The sequence below is a fragment of the Sylvia atricapilla genome, chromosome 5 (assembly GCF_009819655.1).
Source record: "Sylvia atricapilla isolate bSylAtr1 chromosome 5, bSylAtr1.pri, whole genome shotgun sequence".
NCBI lineage: Eukaryota > Metazoa > Chordata > Aves > Passeriformes > Sylviidae > Sylvia > Sylvia atricapilla.
Window position 1 is genome coordinate 70787033 of NC_089144.1, and position 12955 is coordinate 70799987.

General features: G+C 45.6%; 1 protein-coding gene across 1 annotated transcript in view; it reads left to right on the forward strand.

The window, feature by feature from the left end:
* EP300 (E1A binding protein p300) overlaps positions 1–6778 on the forward strand; it is a 62545-nt gene extending 55767 nt beyond the window's left edge. The window contains exons 30-32 of the mRNA XM_066320087.1: positions 762–923; positions 1382–1663; positions 2973–6778. Of these exons, the coding sequence (XP_066176184.1) occupies positions 762–923; positions 1382–1663; positions 2973–5195 (2667 nt within the window). The 3' untranslated portion in view covers positions 5196–6778. The remainder of the gene's footprint in view (positions 1–761; positions 924–1381; positions 1664–2972) is intronic.
* The last annotated feature ends 6177 nt before the right edge of the window (positions 6779–12955 follow it).

Below are 12955 nucleotides of genomic sequence, written 5' to 3' on the forward strand. Positions count from 1 at the left end.
GGGCAATAATAAACTGTACTGCCAAGTGACATGATACTCATCCATGTTCACTGGGAATTTCCATTCTTGCAGAGATACTTTAAGCATAGGAAAAAAGCTTGTTTGGCTAACAATTAACAATTACTTTGATCCTTGATCATCTTATGCTGTAGGGTTTTGAGGGACTCTCTGTGCAGCCAACAGAATAGAGTTGAAATTAAGCTGATCTGTTTTGTTTGACTGTTGCAGGGTATGACAGGTGCATGATAGAAGTTGCACTACTAACACCTTTGGGACTCAGTACAGCTTCATACTAAAATCAATTTAATGCAATCTGTTAAAAGTAAATTTGTCAGAGCTGTAGCAAACTAAATCTGGGTGGTTTAAGTCTTTCTTACCATTGTTTAGTGCAATATCAATTGCACTTTGCAGTTTATTTACTTCTGAATTGCACTGAGAATTCATCTATTGAACCCCTCCGTGATTGTCCAAAAGTGTGTAGCTGTAAGAGACAGACAAGTTTCATTGTATAACGTTTTGCTTGCATGTCCTGAGCATCTATGTTTTTAATATTTTTGGATGTATGTATTGCTCATCTTGATATCTTTTGGAGTAATTCTAATAGAAATAATTTAATGTTTCTGTGGACCCTAGTATGTGTCTTCAGAGTAAATGATTGTGAAGTGTGTTTTGTCCTGCAGTTAACAGAATGTGTAAAAATAATAAAATGGTGATGTGGTGTTGCTTAGATACCTGACATTAAATGTCTTTAAATTTGCTAGGTGAGCAAGGGAGATAGCAAAAATGCCAAAAAGAAGAACAATAAGAAGACAAGTAAAAACAAGAGCAGTTTGAGTCGTGGCAATAAGAAGAAGCCTGGCATGCCCAATGTGTCCAATGATCTCTCCCAAAAGCTGTATGCCACTATGGAGAAGCACAAGGAGGTAATGATTGATTGATTGAATGAGGAATGTTCTTTTACTTCAGTAAAGAGATGTACAAAGCTTTGATACTTCAGAGTCATGCCCTGTAAATTATACAGGTTTGGCTGGAGAATTGAGTGGCTCACCCAGAGAGAGAACAGTACCAGTACATCTGGGCACTCTTTGCTGCAAAGACGGTGGGAATAAATGCAGCTGTGGTCATGCAGAACTTCCTAACAGTCTAGGCTGCCACACAGTTCTGCTGTTACTGTTCAGTCCCGTGCCCCTTGCCTGTTTCTTCAGAGGAAAGTGAACCCGCAGGGCACCCAGAGGTCTGAGATCTCCCGGCCTCACAAGCACCCCACCTGGTGGCAGGTCATTCAGTGTTAGCTGATCCTGGAACTGTACACTCTGTAATGAGGTTTGGTGACCAAACCGTCTTGATAAGTGCTAGCATATTAAGCCTTTTTACTTTTCAGGTCTTCTTTGTCATCCGTCTCATTGCTGGCCCTGCAGCCAACTCCCTGCCCCCCATCATTGAGCCTGACCCGCTCATTCCATGTGACCTGATGGATGGGCGTGATGCTTTCCTAACCCTTGCTAGAGACAAGCACCTGGAGTTCTCCTCACTACGAAGGGCTCAGTGGTCAACCATGTGCATGCTGGTGGAACTGCATACCCAGAGCCAAGACCGCTTTGTTTACACCTGCAACGAGTGCAAGCATCATGTGGAGACCAGATGGCATTGCACTGTCTGTGAGGTACGTTTGGTGAAGTTTTCCTTGCTTCTGTTCCTGTATCTTTGTGCCCAGAGTGCTCTTTACCTGATTTCTCATTATTAACTGATGGAAAAAGATCTGTGCAGTTCATCTGCTGGCAGTTCAGAAAGGAGGGAAAACATTTTCCTTTAGAAGTGGTTCTGCTAATGTGCTGCTTGGAGTGTGATTTCTGCCTTGTGGAGAGCTTGGAATAGATTTGTGTTTTATGTAGTTTATTTAAGGTGTTGCTGCCCAAGAAATTGGGAACTGTAGCCATGGCTTGAGCTGGAATGGTAGGAGCAGCTGATTTTTCTTAAGAGCAATGCATACATTTTCCTTCAAGAGTCAGAAGTGTGGGGCTGCAGTATTTCTGTAAGGAGGACTCTGTTGTTTATTGCAGAGGTTTTGCTGTGCTGCAAGTCAGATCCCAATACTCTTTTGACTCCTTCACTACTCTATTGTGTCTCTGTAAAATGCTGCAAACAGCATTCCTGTCTTCAGAAGTGTTTGCAAAACCAGTGTGTTTCAAGACTGAGTCCAGGGGTTTGGTTCAATGCCCACTGGAAGCTGGATTACCATTGTATCTGGCTTCTAACTTAGTTTTGTAGCGTGCTGGAAGGGAATGACTGACTCAGATTTGATCCTAATTACAGTTAGATACTTCCATTTCCTCTGGTTACATATATATATGCATGTGTGCTTTTACCCTCTTGGTATATACCAGAAAGTAAATTCTAAATTTACTATGATTTAGTAAATCCTAAGAACTTAAAACTTTTTAAAGGTCAATTATTCAACCCAAACTCATGTGCTGTTGCCTTCACTGAATGTGTTCTTTTCTTTCAGCACTCCCTGTTGTTTAACTCGCATCTCAAAACTAAAAATGCAGATTTCATTTCATTCTTCTTTGAAAGCTGGTACTTCTTCTGCCACTCTTGGCCTCTTCTTTTGAAGCAGAAGCAGATGAGCAGCTATTTGTTCCCTGCCTATTTCTTCTCCTTTCCTGTTGGAATTTTTCTGGCCCAGCTGAACAATGTGTGACTTACTAGCTCAGAGCCAACTTGTTTTTCAAGGTTTATATATTTGTGTAGCTTTCAGACACCCTTACACCCACACACTCTCTCTGGCTATAATTTGGATTTATGCCTTCTCTAGTACCTCAACATGGCATAAAAGATTGAATTTTTCCCTAGAGCAACAATTTGCCTGCAACAGACTGGGAGTAATTTGTTAACATGGCATGACGTCATTTATTCATTTATTTTACGAAGTTTCAGGAACACCCATAATCTCTTCTTTGTTGTCTTTTCAGGATTATGACCTGTGCATCACCTGCTATAACACTAAAAACCACGACCACAAGATGGAAAAACTAGGCCTTGGTCTAGATGATGAGAGTAACAACCAGCAGACTGCCACGACGCAGAGCCCTGGCGATTCGCGCCGCCTGAGCATCCAGCGCTGTATTCAGTCCCTGGTGCACGCCTGCCAGTGTCGCAATGCCAACTGCTCGCTGCCGTCCTGTCAGAAGATGAAACGGGTCGTCCAGCACACCAAAGGCTGCAAACGCAAGACCAACGGAGGGTGCCCCATCTGCAAGCAACTCATTGCTCTCTGCTGCTACCATGCAAAGCACTGCCAGGAGAACAAGTGCCCCGTGCCCTTCTGCCTCAACATCAAACACAAGCTCCGTCAGCAACAGCTCCAGCACCGCCTGCAGCAGGCGCAGATGCTCCGAAGGAGGATGGCGAGCATGCAGCGCACGGGTGTGGCGGGCCAGCAGCAAGGATTGCCATCGCCCACGCCGGCCACGCCAACGACTCCAACGGGCCAGCAACCCCCGACACCGCAAACCCCACAGCCCCAGCCTCTGCCCCAGCCTGTGTCACAGCCTCAGCCTGCGCCTCCCAACAGCATGCCGCCCTACACCATGCCGAGAACTCAGCCCCCCAGCGCTGTGTCCCAGGGCAAGGCAGGTGGCCAGGTGACGCCTCCAACTCCACCTCAGCCACCGCAGCCGCCGGTTCAGGGTCCTCCTCCGGCAGCAGTGGAAATGGCCATGCAGATCCAGCGGGCAGCAGAGACCCAGCGCCAGATGGCACAGGTTCAGATCTTCCAAAGGCCGATTCAGCACCAGATGCCCCAGATGCCACCAATGGGAATGAACCCTCCACAGATAGGCAGAGGTCCCGGTGGCCATATAGATCAAGGAATGGGGCCAGGAGGAATTCAGCAGCAGCCACCGTGGGTGCAGGGGGCCTTGCCCCAAGCCCAGCTGCAGCCAGGAATGCAGAGGCCATCCATGATGTCAGTAGCTCAGCCAGGTCAGCCAATGAATATGGCCCCTCAGCCAGGGATGGGTCAGGTACCTGGCTCTGCTCAGCCCAAACAATCACCTCTGCCCCAGGCGGCCTTACAAAACCTACTGCGGACTCTCAGGTCTCCCAGCTCACCCATGCAGCAGCAGCAGGTGCTTAACATCCTTCACTCCAACCCTCAGCTGCTGGCCGCTTTCATCAAGCAGCGGGCAGCCAAGTACGCGGGGTCGCAGAACCCGCAGGGCATGGCGGGGCAGCCTGGCATCCCGCAGGGGCAGCCGGGGCTCCAGCCACAGCAGGCCATGCAGGGGCAGCAAGGAGGTGTGCACCCCAACCCAGCCGTGCAGAACATGAACCCCATACAAGCGGGAGTGCAGAGGCCCAGCATGCCCCAGCAGCCGCAGCAGCAGCAGCCGCAGCAGGCCATGGCTGGGATGAATCCTCAGGCGCAGCAGATGAATATGAATCACTCGGGGATGGCTCCCCAGTTCCGAGATCTCCTGATGAGACGGCACCAGATGATGGAGCAGCAGCGCCACCAGCAGCAGCAGCAGCAGGGAGCTGGACCGGCACTGGGGCCAGGGATGGCCAACCACAACCAGTTTCAGCAGCCCCAGGGTGTTGGATATCCCCAGCAGCAGCAGCGAATGCAGCATCACATGCAGCAGATGCAACAAGGAAACATGGGACAAATAAGCCAGCTTCCACAGGCCATGAGTGCAGAGACAGGAGCCAGTTTGCAACAGGCTTTCCAGCAAAGGCTGCTGCAGCAGCAGATGGGGTCCCCAGCTCAGCCCAATCCTATGAGCCCCCAACAGCACATGCTCCCCAATCAGGCCCAGTCCCCGCACCTTCAGGGCCAGCAGCTCCCTTCATCACTCACCAACCAAGTGCGTTCTCCGCAGCCTGTACCCTCACCGCGGCCCCAGTCCCAGCCCCCTCATTCCAGCCCATCCCCTCGGATGCAGCCTCAGCCTTCTCCACACCATGTCTCCCCGCAGACCAGCTCCCCACATCCAGGACTGGTAGCTGCCCAGGCTAACCCCATGGATCAAGGGCACTTTGCCAGCCCAGACCAGAGTGCAATGCTTTCCCAGCTTGCTAGCAATCCTGGCATGGCAGGCCTCCATGGTACAAGCGCCACGGAACTGGGGCTCAGCTCCGAGAACTCAGACTTGAATTCAAACCTTTCACAGAGTACACTAGACATACACTAGACACGTTGTAGCATTTTGGGAGCAAAAAAAAAAAAAATTACTAAGAAACAAAAAAAAAAACTTATTTTCGCAAGACTTTTTGTACTGAAGACAAATTTTTTTGAATCTTTCTTAGCTAAAGTGACATTTTTCCCTGGAACACATCTGAACGCTGCAGCAGAGTTTATGGTTTTAAAAACAAACCAATAATGAACCTGAGGGACAGTAGAGTACAAAGAATATATTTTTGTTATGGCTGGAATCATAACCAGTCTTTTTTCTTGGCTTTTTTTTTTTCCCTCGTGTGTGTTGGGGAGGTCGGGGGAGGAAGGTGGTCTTTTGGTTGTTCACCAAAGGATGCCCTGCTCATGCCTCCAATAGGTTTTATTTTTTTTAAATTAATGAAAATATGTAATATTGATAGTTATTATTTACTGAGGCAGATGGTAAACATTTTCCTTATTCTGGTTTTTCTTCATATCACTGCAAAAAAAAAAAACAACACCACAAAAACAGAACAACAGAAAAACACAGAAGAACTTTTTCCTAAAACCGGAGGACAAAAGGGGTTAATGTTGCTTTAAAAATACATTACATATATAAATATATATATAAAAAAAATAAATACCAATCTTTTCCTCTTTGGTTGGAAATATGTCAATTCTTTGAAAAATGTAAAAATATTAAATAACTCAGTCCCCTCCTGAAGTCTACTTTTGTCCTCCAAGAATTTTCTATACAAGAGTCTGAGCTTAAAAAAAATCTTCAAGTATTAAAGTAATTTGTACATGTAGAGAGAAGACAACATTTTTGGAAATACACAGGGGCAGCTGCCAAATGGATGTAGTATATATATTGTGGTTTCTGTTTTCTTGAAAGAATTTTTTTTGTTGTTATTTTTACATCTAACAAAGAAAAAAAAACATAAAAAAGAGGGTAGGGTAAGAAACAATTCCAACGGGATTATTTCAACCTGAGAAAAAGTCGCTGGGGTTTCTTCTTTATGCTTGCTTTCTCTCTCCCATGCCCCTTTCCCACCCTCTTCCACTTTCTGTAAAACTTGAAAATAGAAAGCAAAAAACCCTCAAATGTTGTATATCATGCAATTCAAGTTGGTTACTTATAAATAAGAACTTTCGATCACTGTATAGACTGTTAAAATTGATTTCTTATTACCTATTGTTAAATAAACTGTGTGAGACAGACAGTCTGTTTTTAATGTTTCCCTTCTCTCCCACATATGTTGCTTGTTCTGAAAAGGTGGGGGTAGCGGAATATGTGCTACTTCAAATGTTTGCTGTCTAGATGTCAGAGAGCTATTTAATGTATATGACTGTTTTAAAATGAAAATCTCTAATAAGGGATGTGGAGTAATAATTAGTCTTCTAAATGGACTCTTTTGGTACAACTCTGCATTCATGTTGTTCCCAGCATGTATCTTACCAAAGAAACGAGGTCTGACCTCTGCAGTTGTGCCAGTCAGCTGTGCCCCGCCCTGCTCACACAGCCTGGGAGCATCTGATCTTCAAAGGACCTATTTTGCATTTTGAAATGAGAACTATTTGTTTGGATATGTGATATTAAAAGATCCTATTTCACTTGGAGTATATTGTGCGCCTTTTGGCACTGAAGCATGAGCACAAGGTAAGCTTGTGTGGATGTCCTGCAGGCAGGTGCTGCACTAGGGTGGTGCGTGGGTGCCCTGTCACCCTGTGTCCCATCTGGTGACCTGCTGGATACAGGGGCATTCCTGAACAGAAGTGCTGTTGCCATGGAGGGTGCGTGCAGCGACCCCAGTTGTGTGCTGCCCGCAGCTGCGCTCACGTGGAGTTAATCCAGTCGTGTTGTGTGTTTGCTTAAGCTGTTTGTGGTGGATGGGGCTGGTTCATTGTGGGCTTTCCGAAACCCAGCCTTATGGTGTGCATGTGTGCTTGCTGCCTAGGGAGTAACTCACCACAAGGGCGTTAGGCACCTGGAAAACCCAGATGGGACCAAGGATGTGACCAGAGCATGATTGTCTAATGCAGGCTCTGTTGGGAGCATCAGCCTATCTGCAGATCCCAGACAAACAGCACAAGCAAGCTGACCTCAGGAAACTGCTGGTGGAAGATGATGGAGGGGGTAAACGTGGAGCGATGGAAGCTCAGCCAAGTGCCAAACAGAAGTAATGGTGTATTACAGTGTGACTAGATGTTAGAGATCCTCAAAAGCTGGAGTAAAATGCTTGAGTTTCGGATATAAACACAATTAGGGCAACGAGTCCTGTATTTAAAAATGAGTTGGTGGCAAGCCTTCAGCAAGATGGTGGAAAGTTTGTGGCAGCAAACTTTGGTAGCCCTGGGCTTTTGCCCTTGGCTAAACCTCATACTGCTTAGCCCAGTGTGGTGCAGCCCAGCTCTGCACCAAGCCCACAATTACCCTGGTGCATTGGGAGAGACTGCTGACCCAAGGAAGAGCAGAAAGCCAAAAAACCCCCCCTATGTTGAGAGCCAGGACAGCAGCCTGGGATTGTTTAGATTTGTGCTCTGCACGGTAAGCTTTCCTCTTCTTTCCCTGCCACCAAGCAGAGCCTAGTTTTGCTTTCAGCCTTGTGAGACCTCAGGATGGAGCATTAATAAAACTGCTTCTGACTGCATACAGGCTAGTGAAGTGAAAAGTGTGCCCAGCTTTCTGACTTACATGTTTTTAGGGCAAACAGCTTTCATTTGTGCCACTGGGTTAGCACATAAACAGTGGTTAGAATTTGTCCTGACCTGCATCCAAGCATCTGAACTGGGGAAGTCCTGGGACCTTGCAGAGCACACTACAGATCTTCCAACTTCAAATGCCACCATAGAGACTTGCTTGAAAGATGCCATGATCCATTCTATGTGACAGTACAGCTTCTCTGTCCTTTGACAGTGTTAACTCTGAGCCAAGTTCAGTTTTTGACGTGGTGTGGATGATCAGTAGTCTTAAATTTGCATAGGGTTTCTTTCCCTGACATCCCTCCACTTCTGCTTTCCCTTGTTCTACTGGAGAACCAGAACCCACCATTTGAGGAACTGCTATGGCTGTTTTGAGTAGAGTGGGAGGATTTCAGGGTGATAACAGAATTAGGGTGTCCTCTGTATCTCTCTTGCTATTATCTCTCTCGCTATTTAGTTTTGTCCAAGTTAAGAGTAGGCTGTTTCGCTCCTATTTAGTGGGCTCTTGAACCAACAAAAAGAATTCATACTCAAAGTTCTAGCAATCCAGTCAGATATTGATTGTCCAGTTACAACAATGCTAATGGTTTTGCTCAAATAACGTGTAGTTCAGTGATGTAAGCTTTCTAATGTCTGACCTTCCAACGTCCCAGCTCTCTCAGCCTCTCCCCATCTAACAGAGGCTCCAGTCTTCTCATCACCATGCTGTCCATTTGCTGGATTCACTGTGCCCATGTCTCTCTTATACTGGGTAGCCCAAACACCAGGTAATTGCACAAAACCCAAGACAATGTTGGTAGCAGTCACCTGGTCATTAGACAAATGTTGTAACAGCAAAATGAGCTACAGCAGCTCCTGGCAGGCCAAGACAAGCCCAGGCAAAACCTGACAGACCCTCGTGTAAGGCAGAGCTTGTGGCCTCTTACCAACAGTGGCAGCACCATGACGAGGCTGATGTAGATGATGTGACAGTCACAGCCATTCCAGCTTCTGTTCTGGATTTCTGTGCTGGATTTTTCCAGCACATTTTCCAGTGTATGATACACAGTTTGCCTGCAAGAAACTCCACCTCCCGTTTCCAGTATGGTCTTTTTGTTGTTTCCCATTTAAGCCAAATTCAAGGACTTCAGCCCATCCTCTCTGGACAGTCTGGAGCAGGTGCTGTAAGTGAAAGACAGTACAAGTCAGAAGAATCTGCTCCTAATGACCAGTTCTGCCAGTGTGTGATGAGGCTTCCTACCCTAAAAATAAGCTTTTATTTGAAGACCAGCCACAGGGTGCTGGGCAATGTGTATTTTTACAAACCTTCTCAGCAGCTGCCTTCCTGCTTCCAGCACTGGAGTATCTGCCAGTTTGCCCAAGGAGCCATTTCTTCCCTCAGCTTGTCAAAGCAGATTGCGTGCCATAGATCCCAGCCTGAGACACAGCCTAGCCTGGCCCCTGAAAGTGTAAAAAACACAACATGTTCCGTCCACAGGGGTTGCAGCAGTGTCTGTGCTTGCATCATGGCTGAAGAGCTACTGAGCTGCTCTGTCAGCCTTGCAGGTATAACACGAGCATCAGCATTTGCCTGCATGACTGCGATCCAGCATTTTGTTTAGAAATGTTCTGATGGTTTGGTCAAGTTGCCTCAGTTGCTACTCCCTTAGAATAGGGTCCTGGTTTCAACTCTCCAGCAGGGGATATTGGATGTTTGGAAGGGAATCCTGTTCCGTGATTGGTGCTGTGGGTAGCTGATGGGCAATCAGCCATGAGTCCGGTCTACTCTCCCTGTTGTAGGGAGTGTGGTGGATTTGGGGAGGGTGGAGAAATTACTGTTGGCCCCATCTCCCTCGGTCATCTTTAAAGCCCTTTCTAGCTGCTGGTGAAGTTGGCACAGCTCAGACTGGGGTTTTCCCCAGGTGTGCTGGGTGGTGGCAGGCTCTGGCGTATCTTGGGAGCACAGAGCTATGTGGGATGCAACCACACCCGCTGGCAGTGGGTATTTTGCTTCTCCTCATGCCCCCCACAGTCCCCAGGGCAATAGCAGGAATTGAAAGGTCATTACCAGAAGAAAGCTCTTTGCTAACCCTGCCGCTTTGGCTGAAAGTGCAGAGCTTCTGTTGCCCCAGAAAGTAAGGAATCTTTTGTTTTGTTTCCTCTTCACTTTTGCTTTTCACTGTGTGTGTTACCCCATAGCAGTGTGGCAGTGAAATGAGCTCCCAGTACAATGTCATGGTGACCAAAGCTTTGGGAGCCATACAGTGGATATCTCACCAGGCCTGTTGATGGAAAGCCAGGGCAGCCTGAGGCATGACCTGTTTGTAACCCACACTGCCAGGGTTTGTAACCACATGGTTCAGAGCCAGAGTTACAGCCACCAAGAGTTAGAACTCAAAGTTAATGAGTTAAAAAAAAAAAAAAAAAAAAAACCACAAAAAATATCAAAGCAAAACCAAACAAACGAAAACCACCAAAAACCCACACCTCAGGTGCTCTTCTGTTTGCCTGCTGTTACCTCAGTCTGAGCTTGTATTGAAGGATTTCAAGCATTTTTTTTTTCTGTCAACTGGGTCAAATTCTCCCGTGTCACCACAAACAGTGAGAGAGAGCCCTTAAGTGGGACTTGGGAAAGGATATGTAAAGGGATTTCCACCTTGGTCAACTGAATATTATGTGTCAGGCCTTGTGGATGGTGTGTAACATCTCCTGCTATTAGATGGACTTACTGGTGCAGGCTGCCTTTTTGCTGGGGAAGGTGACCTGGCAGGACATAGTGATGCCCCATGTCTTCCTTGAAAAGCTTGCAGCGGGGTGGAGAGGCAGCACAGCTCAGCTCTCAAAAGCCAGATTTCTTGGGTGTCCAGAATGGGATAAGCTCTTCAAAGTGAGATTTATCTCCTAGGCAGTTAACTCTTCCCTCTCCTTGTCAGGATAGCCTTGGAACTGGGTGTAGTTGCTTTTTGGGGTTTTGTTTTGGGGATTTTTTTGTTTGTTTTATTTTATTTTATTTTTAATTTGGACAAAAATGATTTACTGTTTCATTAGTATTTGTATGTAGAGTTTTGTTGACATATACTGACTGGTCTAATTAGTGCTAATTTAGTATTTGTGCCCTTAACTGGGTTGCCTGTTGGATCTGGGGTTGGATTATTTGTTCACTATACAAACTGTTCAATTACTGTGTCTATTGTACAGCGTAACTTGTACAATGTATAGTGACAAGTGGCTGTAAATGCAGAACATCAGTGTAACATTAAGGATGATCTGACAAGGGTTTTCTGCAAGCTCCTCAGCCCTCGTGAGAGATCTAGAAAACAGCAACTGCTCAAATCTCCCACCTGCAAGTAGGCTGTTGCCTGTTTTTACATAGTGTAGGCCACACATCTCTTAATTTCACAGTTACCTTGGTAAAATTAGCCTGCCAAAGGTTAAGCAGAATATGTTTTCTTCTATTATTCCTTCTGTTTGCTTGTTGGTTTTCCAAGCTCATCTACCCTATTTTCCTTTTTCAAAGACAGTACTGTGAATGTATAGCCAAGGCTTACGTGTCTATAAATACCTTTTCTTCAAAATGGTTCCTTTCTCAGTCCTCATGACAGAAATTAAACCCTTCCAATGTCTTTTGGTTTTTCACAGCATCAGCTAGAAGGAGCCTTATGAAAGCCATGTGCCACTTCCCACTGCACACAAGAATTTGGAAGTCCTGTAACTGAATGGCTGCCACTTAGTGCTGGAAGTGAAAAAAGGCCCCTGGAGCACCAGGATTCTCATGAGCTCTTTAAAATAACAGAGTAGAAAACTGAAAAAGGAGGCTTTGGAGAAGCAGCAGATGAATTTATGAAGCTTTGGGACCTGGAACATGAGCTCTGCATCACAGAGCTTGGGTGAGAGGACAGTCCCAGTAGATAAGCACAAAGAGCCAGTGAGACTAGGCTTCTCAAGGAAGTTGTGGTAATGAGGGACAGAGCAGATGTTGAAGTAGAAGAACTGCACACCTTGGAGCTGAGTGTCTGAGGAAGTAGCCTGGCCCCCTGTTCTGCAGCAATAATCCCCCCCCATTGCAGCTGAGACTCCTTCTGTCATTGCCCCTGACAACAGCCCTTTGATACTGATCTTTCTACAATTTTTATTGCAGATGATGTCAAAAAACAGACCAAGCCCAGAACAGCAGTAGGGAAGGAGATGGGAAAAGTGAAGTCTAATCTAAGTGTTGGGTTTTAGTTACCTGAGATTGTCAGTGCTATTCTCTCCCTAAAAAAAAAAAAAAAAAAAAAAAGTTGGCTTTACAGAACTATTATGATTCTTTTTACATAACAGTTTTCATTATTGAAAAAAAATTAAGTATTCCTCAATCAAATTGAACTTGATTCACATTAAAATTAATTTATTTAAATACTATTATTTATTAAAAGGCTTATTTAGAACTGCAATGAAAAATGAAGAACCGTGGTGTAGGGACTGCCATTAAGCTTGTTCTGTGTCAACACAGAACTTGATTCTACTTAAGCCTCCAAGAAGCCTTGAACCAACCTGTGTGTGACCTAAGAGAGCAGTATTATCCCACTCTGGGAACAGAGCAGGGGATGCACACCAGTTATAGCTCACAATGTGTTCCATGAAAGATTATTGCAATAGAAAGACTTAATGAGCCTTTAATTTCGTGTTGTGTCTTTTCTGGAAACAGCTTTGCTGTCTGCCGTGCAATGTCTAGCAGCATTTACAAGGGAATAACAGTCATTGTGATTTATTTCATTATTAACTATGTTATTGTAAAACAATTTTCTATTTTTAACATTGCTGGAGGATTACTTAGAAAACCTGAATGTGGAGGATCTCTGATGCTATGGAAATTTGCTGGTCAAGTTGCACACAGGCTTTGCCAGCTCCCCGCCACTGTCCCTCTGTAATAAGGCTGTGACCACTGCCCTGGATTCTCAGTGTGTTTCACATGGATAGTGACGCTCCTTTGTGTCTAGATCAACAGGCTGTACCTCATGTTAGAGCCTTTGGATGGTCTGGAAGAGCAATCCATGTGTAAGGTAAGCCTTTGGAATGAACCTTTTCCATGCTGCTTTACTCCCACCTGCAGTTAAGACGGTACAGTTGCACTTC